The sequence below is a fragment of the Rhinopithecus bieti genome, unplaced genomic scaffold, assembly GCF_001698545.2.
Source record: "Rhinopithecus bieti isolate Rb0 unplaced genomic scaffold, ASM169854v2 scaffold_23898, whole genome shotgun sequence".
NCBI classification, from domain to species: domain Eukaryota; kingdom Metazoa; phylum Chordata; class Mammalia; order Primates; family Cercopithecidae; genus Rhinopithecus; species Rhinopithecus bieti.
Window position 1 is genome coordinate 1,524,116 of NW_016811065.1, and position 19,476 is coordinate 1,543,591.

The following is a 19,476-nucleotide window of genomic DNA, read 5'->3' on the forward strand; positions in this document are numbered from 1 at the left end:
TAAATAAATAAATAAATAAATAAAACCCTGACATGATCCTCACCTGCCTCCCCATATTTCTCTAAGAAAACAAAAATGCTATCTATTCCCTTCCTGTTCTTTGAAACCACCTCCCCAACGCCTCAATATATATATATAGCTTTTGCATAATCCTCAGAAAACTTTCTATTTCAAGGAAAACTGTTCAAAACCCCCAAAGAGAGAGACACAGAAGAATCAGTGGCTAAAATAGGGCTCGAACTTCTAAATGAGGGGAAAGTTTGTGAATGGAAAATTGTCAAGTGTAGTTACTAATGGATATGTGAAAGCAAATGTGTCTACAGTCCCTGTAGACTGTCAACTGATGATTTTTTAAAAAAACAAGAGGCTGTTACTTCATTAGTTTTATTGGAAACTTCAAACCAGCTGAAGATTAAAACAAACAGTAAATTAACCTAAGACTGGGTCTACATAACACACACATATCCACTAATACTAATAAGTTTGATGTTTTCTTTCTTTGCCCAACGAAATAATTTTTCCATACAAAAGATGTGGTTTTCTTACAACATAGCCAAGACTGCTATATGTGTGTGTGTGAATATATATATATTCACACATATATATTTACCTACATTTTCATATATATATAAACTTCCATATTATATAATACATTGCATATATAAACTCCAAGATTTATATATAAATGCATATATAAATCATGAAGCTTTTACCTGAGAAATTCTGCCCATTGACCTACACAAATTAAAGTCTAATTCTTCAGTAGTGACTTAAGATAATTTATGTGCTTTAAATCACTTTCTAGAAGCTTTCAAAAGGTTTTAATAGCACATAGATGTCTAGAATATTTGGAGCAACTCAGATCATTCCAAAATTCAAAAAATATGTAAAAGAATTAAAATGAATAGTACCTTCCTAACAGTGGTTGTCAAACAGTCAGTCTATCTTTATATAATTCAGTTTAGTTCATCACACTCTGTTCTATGCCTAGTATGTACTGAGTACCTCCCTCTGCACATGCCACATGCCCAAGTCAAACAGTGAAAATTTTTTTGTGAATCTGAATTTCCCAATGCAGGAATCACTTCCTGAAATAAAGGTAGAATGGCATTTTAATATCTCCAAGTAAATGAAAACTTTCAAGCGTGTTGCTTTGTGAACACTAGGTGCTTAATAGCTGTTGATTTGGATTTCTGGCCCTGTCAGATGGACCATTCAGTGCCAACAATATTCAGTGCAAGAAGAATCCACTAGAGAACACTGATGTAGCTTTGGAGTTTGGAGCAACAGGGCATGACCTAGACAGGATATGCTTTCCTATGTTTTGAGCCAAAAAAAAAAAAAAAAAAAAATAGAAATGTCCTTCCCTGAAAGCAATTTAGGAATGATACATTTTGCAACAAACTATCTTAAAGGGACAGTGTGGTATAATGAAATGAAGCTCTGGGGTCAGGACTTCATAGATTCAAATCTTGGCACATGACCTGGCCTAAGTCTTTGTCCTTACCCGAAAGATGGGAGTTATATTACCTACTTCACAGGGTTGCTAGTGAGATTAAGTTTGTTCATTCATTTAGTAATATTTGAATGCCCAGTATGTGCTCAGCAGTATTCTAGACCTTGGGGATACAAAGGGAACATGGCAGGCAATAAAAAGTAGGGAGGAGAAGCAGAATAACAAGTAAGTGAATGAATAAATTTTAAGTGCCAGCTGGTAATAAATTCTATGATGAAAAATAAACTGAGACAGGAATTTGAGAAAGAGCTAAGTAGGTGACATTTCAAGTCAAAGACTTGAAATGAGAAAGGAAACTAGCTAAGAATTGGAGGAAAGAACCTGACAAAATGTTGAGCATCAAGCACATGGCAAGTGCTCAGTGCTCAAGAGTCACTATAGTCATATTTAGAACCTGGATCCAGAAATACTCTGACCTGGATTCTGCACTAAACCATAGGAAAATAACAGTTTCTATCTCAGAGGAAGGTCATGCGGATCAAAACTGAAGATGTACATTCCAATTTCAACATATTGCCTTGTTCATAGTAAGAATTCAAAAGTGTTAGCCAACCAGCATCTTCTGTTTCTCATCACCAGGCCCAGCTCCCAGAAACAGAGCAATCTCTGACATAGCCTTTCTGGAAGAAGGTCTCCCAGCCCCCTGTTTGAGCACTTCTAGCCCATGCAGTACATTCTCTTCTAGTTCAAAGAAAGTTCTCCTTTGTATTGAGTCAAAATCTATCTCTTTTGTCTTCTGGTAAATTCCAACAAACTGTACAAACATGTGGAGGGAGCCTATCTCAAAAGGGCCCTATAAAGCAGGGCTGTCCAATCTTTTGGCTTCCCTGGGCCACATAGGAAGAAAAAAAGTGTCTTGTTTTGGGCCATAAATAAAATACACTAACACTGATGATAGCTAATGAGAAAAAAAAAAAAACTCACAAATAATCTCATGTTTTCAGAAAGTTTACAAATTTGTGTTGGGCCACATACAAAGCCATAGGCCATGAGTCAGACAAGCTTGCTATAAATGAAAAGAGTATGTAACATCAGTCTCATCCCTCTTCTACGTGACAACTCTTGGAATATTTGGAGATCCGCAATTTTTTTTTCCTTAGATTTTCTCTCCTCCAGTCTGAACATCAGCACCGTAAGTACCACGACCATCATCACCACCCCCATGAAGCCCTTACTATGTTCAGGAAATTTTATTTATATAAATCATTTAATTTGAAGTGATAATTGTCATTTTTTACAGATGAAAAAACTGGGCTGCAAAAACATTTATGGGACTTTGTAATGGTTACAGAGCTGAGATGGGAGAGAGCTGTTATTTGAGCACAGTTCTTTCTGCTTCCAAAACTTATCCCTTCTGGGCCATGTCCTTACTTTGAATCATTCCTCCTGTATCTTGTGCTATGAATTCACAACTTCCTTGTCTGTAAAATGGGGATAATAGTATGATCTGCCTGAATATTATATTAAGATTTCGTAAAATAATATAAAATGCCCAGCACAGTGTCTGGCACATGGTGAAAGCTTAATAAGTGGGGCTGGAATTGTGATGATAATAGCTGTCATTGTCAGGTGCAATAACTGAATCATCAAATTACCTGTCATCGACTCACACCTGTTCTCTCCTCCAATATAGTACTTGGCAACAAGGAGACTTTCATTGAGGACTGGCTACTATAGTTCTTACGGTACCTTCTAGAATAGGACTGGCCATGAAATCAATATTTTTTCTGTTTATATTGAAGTTGAAAACAAAATGTGACCAGCTGAAACAAGGAAAATCAGTAACCACAATGTGATACTTACCAGAATTTTTCTTGGGATTGTTCAAGGGCTGACCCTTAGGCCTTGTGTGTCTATTGATGTGGATGCCCTGAGCCTCCAGGTGAACAGGATTTACTGAGTGTGCCCAATTGGGCTTTTTTACCAGTTGTTCCAAAAGTGAACTGTTCCAAGCCTGCTTGGGTGCTCCTCTGGCTCTCTCCTCAGTTTCTCCACTGGCAGTGAAAATCAATGGGGCCTCATCAGTGTCTCCAGATGGTGCTGGAGAGGAACGGGTTTCTTCACAGCTTTTTTCATCCAAAGAAACTGTGCTTACAGAAGACCTGGGGACTATGTACTGGCAAGTACAAAGTAGTCTTTTACACGCCACTGAACTTTGAGTCCTTTCTGGAAACACTGTGAAAGGTAAACACATTCCTTTGAAAATTCACCAAAAACACCTGCTAAATTAATGGCAGGAAGGATGCAGTCAGGAAATAGGTAAACTTATGGTTGCTTGTTTTGTGTTTCTACTCTGAGTAAACAAAAATGACAGACTGGGGTAGCTGAGTAGGAGAAGAAGAGGAGGGGAGGGTCTGGAAAGGGAGGTAGAAGACTGGGGATGTTTGTGCTGAGTTCTGGTTATGTTGAAGGTACTGTGTGAGGGCTCAGACATGTGTGTCACTGAATCCTCACAAGAACCATATCTAGCAGGTAGTATTACTATCTTTCTTGCACGGGTCAGAAAGCTAATTTTGAGGCTTATGGGTTGAATTGTGTTCACCCCCTCCCCTCCCTGCAAAAGAGAATATATTAAAGTCTTCACCCCCAGCACCTGCGCATGTGACCTTATTTGGAAATAGGGTCTTTGAAGACGTAACCAAATTAAGATGAAGTCATTCTGGATTAGGGTGAGCCATAATCTGATAAGACTGGAGTCCTTACAAGAAAAGGAAACTGAGACACACAAGAGAACGCCATGTGAAGGCAAAGACACAGAGGGAAGACCCAGGTGAAGATGGGGACAGATATTGGAGATATGCTGCTGTAAGCTAAGGAACACCTGGGCTACCAGGCGATGGAAGAAGCCACAAGGAAGACGCTACCCTAGAGGCTTCAGAAGAAGCACAGACCCGTGAACACCTTGATTTCAGACTTGCAGCTTCCCAAACTGAGAGAATACATTTCTGTTGTTTTAAGTTACCAATTTTGTGGTAATTTATTACAGTGGTCGTAAGAAACCAATAAAGGCTTACAACAAGTAGCTTGCTAAAGGTTACACAAATAATTAGCCGAGTTGAAACTTGAATCCAGATCTGTCAACCCCATAGCCCAATACTGACTGCTCAAGCCACTCCTTTTGATGCACTGTCAGAAGGTAAAAAAAAATCTCAATTGCTTAAAACTGCCTTAGAATATTGTAAAGAGCACAGAGAGAAAAGAGCTAAACCACCCACACTGATTCTTATCCAGCAGTTGATGTGGGTTCCTTTACCTAATTCATTTCCATTGGGAAACTGACAGCGTACTGTGTCAACTCAAACCATTCGTATCTACATTTCTAACTTCTCAGTAGAAAGTAAATAGGAGAAAAAGTTCCCAACTGTCAAAGATATTAATGAGCAGAGCTGGTGCAATGCTACATTTCCCTGCCACCGGTGATGGTGACCTGGAGGAGATGGAGATAGACAGTTTAAAGATGTATCTAAGAAGCAAATCTGGCTTCTTAGCCAATTTGGTAGTGGGTTGATTATGGGAGGAAGAGGCACACAGAAAAAGGGAAGAATAATTCCCTAGATTTACAACTAGATGAATGGTAGAGGGGCATGCATGTGTCCGCACATGTGTGTGTAGGTGTGTGCTTGTGTGTGCATGCAAATGTAGGATTGAGATTTGAGTGTTGAGATCTCTTTTGGGGAAAGAGGTGCTGTAAAAGGGATGGAAAGATTCATTTGCCTTTTCCTTATTACCCAAGCCAATTCTTTTTGAGATTCTTGCTTCTGTGTAAATCAAAACGAATTATGGTTCATTTCTAAGATATTCTTCACAGTGCTGTGAGTGCAAGCTCTGAAGCTTGGTGAGCTGGATTTAAATCCTGATTCTATGAAATACTAGCTGTGTAGCCTAGAAAAAATTCTCTAGGTTTACTCTGCCTCAGTTTCTCATTCGTAAAATAGGAATAATCATATCTACCTCTAAGAATATTATAACTATTAATAGTAGATTAGATAATGCACATAAAGTACTTAGGGTAGTAGTTGGCATTTAGAAAACACTTAACAAATATTGAACATTATATAGTACACTAGAGTTTACATGGAAAAAATGCTTAATTATAACGATACATAAAATTATACAATTTTGATTTTTAAGAGGCAAAGAATAAAAACTGGAAGAAAATCAAATTAACAGTTGTTTCTCAGAGGTATAATTCAAACTCTGGGTAGCTTCTATGTAATATTCAAATTTTATGCACTGAATATGTTTTACTCTTATAATTCAGAAATCATCTTTAATTAGACAGTGCAGATAAACTTTAGAGAGTCAGTGTAGTTTAGCATTCCTTACCTTTATTTAATCAGATGACCTGTTGCCTAAGAGTAACATGGAATGAGATCATTCATGGAGGAAGCAGGATGAGGAAGGATAAGTGTTTAGAGCTTTGGGATCTGATTGGGTGAGGTGTTGAGTAGAATTGTCTGGACAAATAAAGGGCAATTTTCAGGAAGGCATTGGGCCTGAGGTAGCATGAACAAATGACCTAGCTTGCTATGATACGAATTGTGTCCCTTAAAAGATACGTTGCGGTCCTAACCTCCTGTAACCTGTAACCTATAACCTTATTTGGAAATCAGGTCTTTGCAATGATAATTAAGCTAAAATGGTGGTCCTTAATCCAATATGACTGGTGTCCTAATAAGAAAAGAAAACAGAGACACAGCCATGCAGGAAGAATCTCATGTGATGAGGAAGGCAGAGATTGGAGGGGTGTACCTACAAGCCAAGGAACCCCAAGTATCACCAACAACCACTAACAGCTAGGAAAGAGGCACTGAATGGCTTTCTCCTTCAGAATCTCCAGAAAGAGAAAACCCTGCTGATACGTAAGTTTGGACTTCTGGTCTCCAGAATTGTGAAAAAATAAATTTATGTTGTTTTAAGCCAGGTGGCTTGTGATGCTTTGTTATAGCAGCCCTAGAAAACTATTACACCTACAATAGCTCCAATTTACACATGTTGTCCCAGAGTACAGTTGACCCTTGCATTGAGCAGGTCCACTTATATGGGAATTTTCTTCTGCCTCTGCTGCCCCTGAGGTAGCAAGACCAACCCCTCCTCTTCTTCCTCGTCCTCAGCCTACTCAATGTGCAGACAAAGTTGAAGACCCTTATGATGATCCACTTCCGCTTAATGAATAGTAAATATATTTTTTACGATTTTCTTTAAAACATTTTCTTTTCTCTAGCTTACTTTATTGTATTATAAGTATATAATACATATAACATACAAAATATATGTTAATCGACTATTTATGTTATCAATAAGCTTGTAGTCAACAGAAGACTACTAGTAGCTAAGTTTTGGGGGAGTCAAAAATTATATGCAGATTTTCAACTGTATGAGGGGTCAGCACCTATCCCCTGCCTTGTTCAGGGGTCAACCGTAATTATTAATACCAGCCCTTTTCACTAAAAAAAAAAAAAAAAAAAAAAAAAAAAAAAAGAAAAGTGCCCAGATTTGGGGGATAGAAAAGAGGGAAAACCAGGAATTGGTAGGTGTGAAATGGGAGCAGGATAAGTTGATGGTTCTTGAGTTCTACCAAGTAGAAGCAACGCTGCTGGAGTGTAACAACTTGTAGCAAGACATATATTCCCTGCATTCAAGGCACAGTCAAATGGAAAGGAGGGTGTTGGCCATGCCAGCCCTCCTGAGTCACAGTTTTGTCTGAGAGGGGAGACCAAAGCAAATGCCTTCAGTGGCCAGGCGGATGACAGAAATGAAAGAAGGGTCCAAGTGGGGATACCCTGGGGTGATATGTCCCAGTATAAGGGGCCAGAGACCTTCAGATCCTATCTTTTATTGCCATGAGAGAATGTGGGTCCACTGTAGACAGTTGATATAGTTTGTATATTTGTACCCCACCCAAATCTCATGCTGAATTGCAATCCTCAGTGTTGGAGGTGGGCTCTGGTGGGAGGTGATTGGATAATGGGGACAGATTTCTCATGAATGGTGTAGCACCATCACTCTGGTGCTGTTCTTCTGACAGTGAGTGAGTTATCCTGAGATCTGGTCATTTAAAAGTGTGTGGCCCCTCCTCCCCTCCTCTCCTACTCTCTCTCTCTCTCTCTCTCTCTCTCTCTCTCTCTCTCTCTCTCTCTCGTTTGCTCCTACTTTTGCCATGGGACTTGCCTATTTCCCCTTCTCAGGAGCCAATTAAATCTCTTTTCTTTGTAAATGACCCAGTCTTAGGTATTTCTTTACAGCAATGCATAATAGTCTTTCTAGATTTTTAGGAAAAGCAGAAATATAATTTTTATGCATGTGAAAACCTCTGAGTTTTAAATGTTGGTAACATTTTGGATTTTTTAAATGTAGTGTGAGATACACAAAACACAACTGTTCTTGGAATCATCAGAGGCCACCAATTTGTGTCTTTGGCCTATGCCAGCCTTGTAAAGGCCACACTATCAATTACCTCCTTTCATAGAATCTTCACTCCAGAACATGATTTTATAAATATTCAGCTTTGAACAGTGGGAATGCATTTGCAAACCCTGTGCGCAAGCAGATTTTAGAACTCTAGAAATCTGGTCTACCTCCAAAACGTTAGGCTTTTCATTTCCACTTTAATTGGTTGCCTCATTTCATCTTAAAAAAATGTCTACCAGAATTTGAAATGGTAGACAAATTTAGCAGGCTTTCCCAAATGCAGAGAAACATTTAGAATTTTTCAAAACAGTAGCACTGGATCTCTTGATCTTAAAGGAAAACAAATAACACTAGAACCAATAGCATTCTATCTGCCCTTGTTCTGCTGTTCAAATGCCACGAACAAGATGGAAGGCCTGAGGTACTTTACACACTTTCACATTCCAGGAGTTATGGGTTGAAAGAGACCTTAAAAGTCATCTGAGGCTGAGCCCCCACCAACTTCAATATCCACCTCTGTTTAAATACCTCCAGGGAACTGGATCTTATGATCTGTGCATTAAAGAGTTCACTGCTTCTCAGAAGAGAAAGTAACTTTGTATTTGCAATATTAACAGGCATTATGTGTGTGTGCATGTGCATGTGTGTGTATGTCTGTGTGTGTGTGTGTATTCCTTATACTTAAGTATAGGGAATAATTATTAAAGCCACCAGGTATGATGTTGGGACAGGTGATGACTGCGCTTATTTATTTAGTTATTCAATCAATATTTATAGCTTCTACCATATGCTAGGTACTACCCCAATGATTACCTAGGCCAATAGAAGTGATCATTTTAAGACTAAGTTGATCAGCTGATTTATTGCAAAATGAACTTCAGCAAACCAGAACCTTCTAGTATTTCAGACCCCTGAATGAGTTTTGGATTGCCTCTATGATACAACTACAACTACCAGGTTGCCTAGATGGCTAGAGCAACCAGTTGTCTTAGCATTAAACAACCAGAAACAGAGACTGTTGGAAATGGAAAGTCCTTTTGCAATCTCCAATGGCTTTTATTAATAGTATTATTTATAATTTTTCAAATTTACCATTCTAGACAGTGACAGAACTTGAGCCAAAATCCATAGCCCATGACTTAAAGTCCAGTGCTTTTTGTTACGTGACACATCTCTTGCATCGAATAGAGTATTTCTCAATCCTGGCTGCACATCAGACAATACCTGACATGCTTTTAAAAATATAAACACGTGCTCCCATCCTTGACCAATCACTGAGAGTGGGATCCTAGTATCTGTTCATGCTAAGTCTTTCAGTGATGAAAACGTATAATCAGGGCAGGGAGCCACTGATCTCAGTCACTCATCAGAGATTTCAGGGGCTGTTATCATTTTTGTTCAGTCAAACAATCATGAATACACTAGAGCTATAAAATCGGTGAAGTCTTTCTCCTCAGGTGTCTTTCTATAGATGGTCCTCATTTCAGAAACCAGCATTATTTGCTCCTTTACAACTTGCATGTTTCTTTACATTTTGTTTTCATACCAATAACTCCACTTGAGCCTCACAAAAACTCTCTGGCTTACTCATGTTACTGAGGAGGAAACAGATTCAAAGAGAGGAAGTGTCTTGTTACACCCCCTTCTTAGGCAGTGAAGAAGCTGAGTTAAGATCCAGGTCTTAAAATTTGGGGCTAGTTTTGTTTTCTACTACACAATCAATGCCAGTAGTGCCAGAGGATATGCGTGACTCCCAAGAACTGGGCTTCATGAAGTGAGGTGGATGCAAGTGGTCATGGTGCTAACAGCTAACAAACGCTGGGCACTGACCATTGGCCAGGCCCTGCTCTATTGTCCATGCCTTGGCCCACAGAAAATGCTATGAGCATTATTTCTAACATACAGAAGAAGAAATGATATCTTTAAAAGGTCTAGTACTCTCTACATTGCCCAAAGTTCCAACGAATAAAATGAGAAGGATCAGAGTTTAAACTATCTGCCTCTCGAGGTCCAACATTCTTAACCATGTCCTCCAGCTTCCTCAGGCTACTGACACAAGGGCACGACTTTTCCCAACTACTGATACACTTGGGTTTTTTTTTTTTTTTTTTTTTTTTTGGTGTTTTGGTTGTTAAAAAATTCTTCCAAATATTCAAGTTTTGCTAGTTCTTTTAATGTGTAAGCATCTCTGTGTCTTATTTTGCAGCACAGGACTTCCATCTGTTGCCAATTTTATTTGAAGTAATATTGTGGCAGATGATTTCAAGGTACAATAAAATAAAGAATGTATTTTACAGAAACAACTTCTCATTCCCTTTGAGCTGCAAAGCAGTTCAGGATAAATCATGACAAATGCTGATGTATTCATTTTCAGTTTTGATTCAATAGAAAAAGACAAGTATGATAACTCCTGTACTTTCAGCCCCTCTGAGATACTAGCGAGGTAATCACTTCACACCCACTTCTTGTAGCCATCCCTTAAAAAATAACTTCTATGTGTTCATTTTTCCACTCTGTCTTTTCCTCTCTCTCATGCTTGTAACTCTAGCATATTCATGTTATGAAAAAACTAGAGGCAATTGTCCTAAAAGGAGAAATGAAACAGAGACAATTAATTCCCCAAAGCTCATTTTGCCTTTCTCTCTAGGCACAAATCAGAGTTTGAAGCTAATTGATTTCATCTCCAGCATATCTGAAGTTCAACATAAACCTCAAATAGGTTTTCTATTAATGCTAAAACTCCAGTGTTAGGCTTTAGAAAGTATTCTTAGACCACATAATGGGGTTTAATGAAGGCTGCCATCTCCTACTCAGCTTTTCAGCTAACTGGGGAGTGAAAGTCATTTTTAAGTTTATAGGACTGAAGCGAAGGAAGAGTCTGAGATACACCACACCCAAGAGGTGGCAGAGGTTGGAGGCCAAGAGCACGAGCACTGGACCCAGAGGGCTCAAGTCAAATCTATGCTTTTCCCCTTCCCGGCTGTGTTACCTAGGCCCAGCTAATTAAGTGTTCTCTGCCTCAGCTTTCCCATTCATAAAATAAAAATAATGATAATGTCTATCACACATGATTGGTATACAGATTAAATGAATTAAACTTAACAAGAGTTTGGAGCAGTACCTGGCACATAGGACGTACTCAACAAGTCTTAGCTGTTATTATCGTTGTTGTTGTTACTGAAACTATTCTTTCCTCTCTCCCTCTGTAGCTCCTGAATGACCTCTTTCAGTAGCAAGGACTCAAGTAGAAAATTATATCATTTTCATCCATGCAGGATTTGCCTCACCTTATACATATCTTCATTCAAAAATATTTATTGAATGCCTACTATGTGCCTTGTCCTGTACCTGATCCTGGAGATATGACAGAATAAGGCAAATGTATGCCCTCGTGGGGCTTGCAATCTATAGGGGAAGGTGGCAAAAGCAGGCCACAATTACATGGTTATAAATAGTAGTGAGTGATATTAATGAAAAACAAGGTACTGAGACAGAGAAATATGAGTGGAGATCAGTGAAGATGATATTTAATCTGAGACTAGCCTGAAGGCTGAAAAGGGTTTAGTCACTTCAGGAGTGGAAAAAAAGAGTATCCCAGCCTGACAAAGACAGACGTGTTTTTAGAACTGAGAACAGTCCCGATGGATGGAGGGGAAGGGCAGGAGAGGTGTTGGGATGTTGCACAACATGCGATAGAAAGCAACCAAGGGTTTTGAGAGCAGAAGCAGGTTAGAAGGCAGTTGGCAGTTGCCCAGTAAAAGGTGATGGAAACTTTGATGTGCCTGGTAGTTTTGTGTGGTGAATCCAAATAGTCAAACCAGGATCTGTTTACCTAGAGCAGAAGCCTCTGGAACCGTAAACTGGTAGGAATATTTAAAAGGTAAATTTGATGAGCTGTAGGAGGCTAGTTATCAGGTAGCTTGAGAAGAAACCTGGGGAGCAGGTTTAGAGAGAATCTATATTTTAGTGAGTTTTGCCTCAAGGAACTCCACCAGTTTCCCAAGGTGAAAGTCTGAAAAAGATTCCTTCATGGATTTGACAGGAGGAAGAGAAGAGTAATCATTGTGAAACATGGCCAGGGAATTCTTCGTAACAAAAGCATATCAGGGCCTTGTTCCAGCTGAGGGAAGGGAATCTTTCCCACTCCAGCCCCCTTTACCCTTCTTGTCTTACTTACCTAAGAGGGAGAAAAAAATGCTAAGAAACACTTGTGAAGGTCACAGGCACACTTACTAAAAGACTGAGATTTAATTACAAGATTATAGAATCTTTCCCCTCAATCCATACCTTATCATCACACCCACAGGGATTCAGAATAACAGTGGATTACAACTAAATATGTTGCAAGATGCAGCCTTTCTGTGTGAAAGGGTAGTTAGGGAATCCCAAAGTCCAGAAAATAGGAAAAAGAAAGAACACTGGACAAATTTGAAGCCTCTGGCCCCTACAGCTACAACAAACATTAAACACAACCCGACATCTAGCCAGATTAACATAAAACCTCATACTAAAGATTTGTTTATCCCAGTTTCTATTACCTGATACATCACACTTGGTTTTCAATAAAAATTATGAGGCATACCAAAAGGCACAAAAAGATACAGGCTACAGTGACAAAGTAAGCATAAGAACCAAATTCAGATATGACATGGATGTTGGAATTTTCAAATAAAGAATTTAAAATAACTACAATTAATATGGGCTCTAACAGAACAAGTAGACAACATAAAAGAACAGATGGCAAGGTAAACAGAATGATGAAAACTCAGAATCAAAAAGAAATGCTATAAATAAAAAACACTGTAACAGAAATAAAAAATGCCTTCGATGAGTTCATCTGTAGATTAGACATGGCCAAAGAATCAGTGAACTTGAAGATAGGTCAATACGAACTTCCCAAACTAAAATGGAAAGAGAAAAAAAAAAAAAAAACAACATACAAGAACTGCGGGACAATTTTCGAAGGTGCAGCATATACATAATTGGAATACATGAAGGAGAAACAGAGGAAGAGAATGGAACAGAAAAAAATATATAAAGTAATTATGGCTAAGAACTTCCTAAAATTAATGACAGGCACAAAACAGTAGATCCAGACATCTTAGAGGACATTTAGAAAATTTACACCTTTTCTAAATTTATATTAAATTTTCTAAATTTATATTTAGAAAATATACACCTTATAGAAGAACGCGGATAACAGTTACAGTGAGAGATCTACTGAACCACATGGTGACTACAGTTAATAACATCGTATTGTGTTTTGAACATCGCTAAGAGGGTAAATTCTAAGTGGCTTCACCACAAAAAATGATAAGTATGTAAAATAATACATAAGTTAATTAACTTGATTGGGCCATTCCACAGGTATATATATTTCAAAACATCACACTTCACACTATAGATACACACATACACACACACAGACAAAATATTTTTATATATACACACACACATGCACTGATGCAGTATATATATACACATACACACACAGTACTAATACAGTATATACATATATATACACATATAGTACTGTGTGTGTGTATATATATATACTGATACCAATATATATACTGATATAAATAGTATATATACACATACACTATTTTTATTTGTCAATTTAAAATTTAATTAAAACCAGATTACAGTAGACTTCTCATCAGAAATCATGAAAGCAAGAAAACAGTGGAATAAAATATTTAAACTACTGAAAAACAGAAAACATCAACCCAGAATTCTATATCCAGTAAAATTATCCTTCAGCACTAAAAGAAAAACTAAGACTGTTTTAGATACACACAAAATGAGAAATTCATTGCCAGCCTATTTGCCCACAGGAGAGGATAAAAGAAGTTTTTAGGGAAAAGGGAAAATAACATAGATCATAAACTCATCTAAATAAAAAAGAAAGGACTTGGAGAAGGAATAAATAATATGAAATCTTTTTTTGTCTCCTTCTTGATTGATCTAAAAGGTAACTGCTCCTCAAAGAGCTTACTGCCTTTTCATGCCAAAAAAGCCCCCTGTGACCTCCGTCATGTCTCCTTTTCCTGCTTAATTTTTATTTGATTAACCATATACCATATGTGTAACTGTTCACAAGTTTAATGTTCATTTCCCTCACTAGAATGTAAGCACCATGAGGGTAAGTACCAGCTCTGAGCCATATTGCAAGCACTCAGCACATAGTAAATTCTCAAAAACTTATACTGGAAAAAAAAACAACAACGAATGAATGAATCCCTCATCTCTCCAATGAATGCTCTTCAGTATTATAGTGTCACCCTTCTCCATGTTGCCACATCATCTCCATCCTCTTCTGCAGAGTTCCCTGGGGTAACCACTTCACTTATCTTTCCTCAGAGATTGGTCCACATTGCTCAGTATAGTCACTCGTTTCAGCTCTAGTCACCACAGTGGCTTGCCCCCATCAAAGGTGGCAAACAAGTTGCCTCTCAAACACCAGTCCCCCAAAATTGGTTGTGGCACCAATTTTTCAAGAAGCGTTTCTAGGGCTGTGTCTTGGTTCATGGAGCAATTACCGATGTCTGCCATGGATGTGGGAAAGTAAAGTTGCTACAAGAGGAACAGGCATTTTTCATAGCTCAGGTACTCTGCTAAGTATAAATGTGCCTTTTTCTTCTTCTGAGAGAAGTATATTCTTTCTCCAAACATCACTCAACCACCCCCTCTCTCCTAGTAAAGGGACACATGGGTCAGCCTCTCGTCGTGCAACAGAAGATGACTGCAGAGTATTCAGATGTAGTTCATCCTCCTCCCACGATATCACCTCTTCCCTATGACATCATCAGCCTTATTCAGTTGCATGTAAATCACAGAAAATCTCCAGCCTAGGGACACAGATTTATATTGGAATGTTTTATTTTTAAATGTCTGGGCTAGACTACAAACTGTTTCAAACATGAGATATAATTTTAAAAACACTGATCTGAGAGCCAGAGCATTTGGTTCTTGTTGATACATTGATTCATTGAATGAATGTCTCTAGGCCTTGGTTTCCCCATCTACAGAAAAATAAAAATGATTTCCAAAGTCTTCTCCAATTTTAATAAGCCTATGAGTTTCTCAGTAGTTTTTTTTAACTACACTGAGCATTTTTTTCTTTAATGAACTTCATTTATTTATTTTTTGAGACACTATGTTACCACAAGAAATTGTTATTTTGTAGGTCAAAAATGGTCAAATATAGGCCATTTCACACATTACAACTTAATATCATATGTACAAAAGGGTATACATATACCCATGTTAACATATACATAAAGAAAATAAATAGCCCCAGACTCACTCAATTTCATTATATGAGTATCCGCAATGTATTTGTCCATTCTCTTACTGACAGACATAGGGGTGAAGCCCAGTCTTATATTGTTTTTGTTTTAATGTTACCAACATGCTGGGCACAGTGGCTCACATCTATAATCTCAGCACTTTGGGAGGTCAAGGTGGGTATATTGCTTGAGGCCAGGAGTCTGAGGCCAGCCTGCGCAACATGGCGAAACCCAGTCTCCACAAAAATTACAAAAAACTAGCCAGGTGTGGTGACATGTGCCTGTAGTCCTAGCTACTCCAGAGGTCGAGGTAGGAGGATTGCTTGAGCATGGGAGGCAGAGGTTGCAGTGAGATCACACCACTGCACTCCAGCCTGGGCAACAGAGCAAGACTCCATCTCAAAAAAAAAAAAAAAAAAGTATTACAAACAAGGCTTCTATGAACACCCTTGTATATGTCTTCTTGTGCATATGCCCTAGTTTCTCTAGGAGTGCCAAGTCATGAGGTGTGCATATCTTCAAACTTATTGTAGAATACCCACTGTTTTCCAAAAATGTTTATACCAATTTACACTCCTACAAGCAGTGAATGCAGTTTTCTGTTGTTCCATATCCTTGCCAACACTTGCTATTACCTGAATTGTTTTTTGAATTTTTGCCTCTGTCAGGTAGAAAATGGCACTGCATTGTGGTTTTAATATGTATTTTCCTAACAAAGAATGAACTTGAGCATCTCTCCTCCCACTAAATCTTTCATCTGAATTGCTTACAAACTGCATAATTGTGGGCTGAGTTTCAGTCCCTTTCCTTTCTCCTGCCCCGTGTATTCTAACCAGCTGGTGAATAGTGACATAGCCCTGGAGGACACAGTGGGGAGCTCTTGGAGAATCCACAATGTCAATAATCTGCCTCTAAATGAATAACCAGGATTTGACCTTCAGGAATTGTACTCACACAATTCAACTGCCATGTCCCAGTGTAATATTTCACATCATGCTAAAACTCTGGTGAAGCACTATTTTGCATGCAATTAAGTAGTTGAATGATTCTTTCATCTAAATGATTAACTTATGTCAACCACAGCTTGCTAGAGACACAAAAGGCTTGTGCTACCTGCCTACATTATTAGTCCAGACAACACCTTAGCTTTCTTATATGAGGCTGTTTCCAAGTCTTTCATTCTCCCCACTTGAGAACATACATTTTCTCACTGACTCTTTTAAAACATGATATTAAGATGGGAAAAGGGCTGATATTAAAACTCGAAGGGGTGTACATGTGAACCTTTTAAATCACATCATTCAACAGCACATATTCAGGAAACCAACCCTTCACTGTGTTTATTCTTTAAGGAAAAAAGCTAAAATGTTTTCCCCTCATGCTAGAGAATTCAACAGGAATGATGACCTTTCTTAAATGAACCTATGGATAAATAATTCTGATGAATAAAATTAAGCAGAGGAGTGGGAAAAGAGTCACACAGGGAGTCAGAAACAATTGAAAAATAAATCCAGGCTACCCTCAACCCTAGTCTTTGCTGAAGGGATCACCAGAGATCTACGTAGATATTATTTTGAAATTTAGAGCTTCAACTTGTATGAACAAGAATACACATGCTGAGTTTTTGCATGCCCCTGTGAAACAGCAAAAGAACCCGACAGATCCTATTCTTGCATTAAAGCAACACACTGTGGAAAGCCTGAAAATAAACCATCTATGCTTGATTAATTAGGTTTGTAAGTATTGTTTCAGAACCAAACAATATTTCTAAAGATTTCAATAGTTCAAAGATTGCCCTATGGCCGTCTGGCCAATACATCTTCTAACACACGCGGTTTACAAGCATTTTTCTTCCCAATATGTTGTCTTTGGTTGGTGCGACATTGTTTAAGTGCAGGGCTATTTGGGTCATAGTGGTTTTCTCCTCCGCACAGCAGTGGTGCTGAGCACAGCACTTTGACCATACATCTTCCATGTCATTTCCATCAAAGGCACATGATACTTCCTGGTGACCAATCAGGAGTGGTCCAGCATCGTAACAGAGGGCATATTGGCAAACCAAGCTTCCTTAATGACAGCCATTGTTCAAGGCCAACAAAAGGGAGGTCCTGAATATTAACATGTGGCCTTGTGTAAAGGTCACTGGTATGGCACATCCATCATATTTCACAACCAAGAAAGAAAACATTATAAGTTCTGTCAGAACCTACTGCTGTCCACATAAATGTGTTAGGCTGACAGGTGACTCCAACAAGGCAGATGATCTTGAGTGATGATATCCTCTTTCAACAAACATCCTTTCACTTCTTTGAAGCAGCAGCAGACATTATGGTGAGAGATAATGGTTAAGGAATATACCTCAAGGCCACAGGGGGTTAGAATAACCAGGCAACCCAATTGAAATATTAACTTAATAACATGTAATCATAACACCAAATAGTATTTCCTTCTAACAGGCATAATTTCCCACACTGAGAAGAGAAATCACATATTTTAACACCTCAGAGTTTTCAAGCATCTTCTTAATGGTAAAGACCAGTAAATCCATGAAATTTCTACCAGTAAGAATTACACTGTTGATACAGTTAGTAAAAGAGAACTTACTCAAAGGCCTGAGTTTACTGACAACGCCTCGTTTGGTTAAATGTTATGCAAAGCAAACTATAATGATAGAACTGAATAAATTACATCACATGATTTCAATACTAAACCTAATAGCAAATAGCAAGCTTTCTTAACTGACAATTGTGCTTAGAGACAGTTCTATGTTCAGTATTAGACATATGGGGTTCTGGTTATTAAATATCATGTTTTTTAAAAGTTGAACTTTATTTCTAGTTTAGAGATTTGGAAAAAAATAAACAAGGAAAAGATTAGTGAATAAGCATGTATCTAATCTGCTGCTTATGCTCACAACAATCTCCCTGTCTTCTGAATGACTCCAGTTATTTCTTGCTGTATCCTCACTGGACACATTGTAACTGAACATCTTAGGTGAGTATACCTTTTTGTTAAAAAAAAGTTGTAAATTATTAGAGGGAAGAATATGCATCTTTATGCTTTTCTGAATCCAGCCCAGTGCCTAGCATGCCACACTCTGTGAGTGTTCTCTAGTTGTTAAATAAATCCATTAATACATACAAATAACAATTGTAAGTACTTAAGGAAGTTTTTTTAAAAATTTCTGGTTGGCAATGCATTATTAAACTTACATAGTAATTGTTTTATTCTGTCTTCTCATACACACACACACACACACACACACACACACACACACACACACACCTTTCTTTAAGCCAATGATCCTACTACTCTAAGTGGTTTAAATGAGAACTTCCTTACTCTAGAGTCTTCCCTTCTCTGGCTGCAATGGGAAAATCACACAAGGTGATACCCTACCCCCTGTCCACAGTTGATTGGTCAAGGTTGTGCAAGTGACTCATACTTGGACAATTAGACTACTTTGATGAATTATTTTTTCCTTAGGACTTAACAGACCACATCTCAGTTCCCTTCTGGAGGCAGATGCTGGCAGCTATTGGGGGCCATGTTTTCATATTTCACTGTTTTCACTGCAGAGGCTACAGGGAGCAAAAGAAGATGACATGCAGGAAGAATGAGAAGCACAGATGTAGGTCTCAGGACTGCTGAAGATCCTGGCTCAGAGCCTCCCTGAGGCCAAACTCACCCCAAATTCCATGTGCTTTGGATGTATGAGCCACCTCCATTTTTGGCCAGTGTACTTCAGATAGATCTCTGTAATGTCTAATCGAAATAACTTTAACAAAACTAGTTGCTATTATTGTATTTCATTAACTAAAACTGCATTTTTTAAAAACGTTTAAACTGGTCTCACCACCACAAATGTCCACATTCATAAGAATGCATTAAGTTCATCTGTTATTTCTCTTTAAAAAAATGGAATGTTTATGAAAAAGATACTTCAATAAGTTGTGAAGACTTGTTTTATCCTCATAAATATGGCCAAACTTATTACCATCTCTTAATGAATTAAAAAACCAAAAGTAACAATGACAATGCCCCAGGTAACAATAATGCATAATTGCATATTTCCTACTGGTTATAAAATACTGCTCAGTTCCATTCTATTTGTTCCATTCTGCAGATGATGAAGAAATAGGCTTACAGAAATTAAGGCTGCCCAACTTTTCATTGGTAGAAGCAATCTTCTATGCTGGCTATAAAGTGCCTAGAACCATGTCTAGTGCCCTGTAGATGCATATATATATATATATA

At 38.1% G+C, this 19,476-nt stretch overlaps 1 protein-coding gene across 1 annotated transcript in view; it reads right to left on the reverse strand.

Moving 5' to 3' along the window:
* Positions 1 to 19,476, reverse strand: part of CUNH12orf42 (chromosome unknown C12orf42 homolog) — a 178,438-nt gene that overhangs the window by 953 nt on the left and 158,009 nt on the right. The window contains exon 5 of the mRNA XM_017893444.1: positions 3,320 to 3,691. Within this exon, the coding sequence (XP_017748933.1) occupies positions 3,320 to 3,691 (372 nt within the window). The remainder of the gene's footprint in view (positions 1 to 3,319; positions 3,692 to 19,476) is intronic.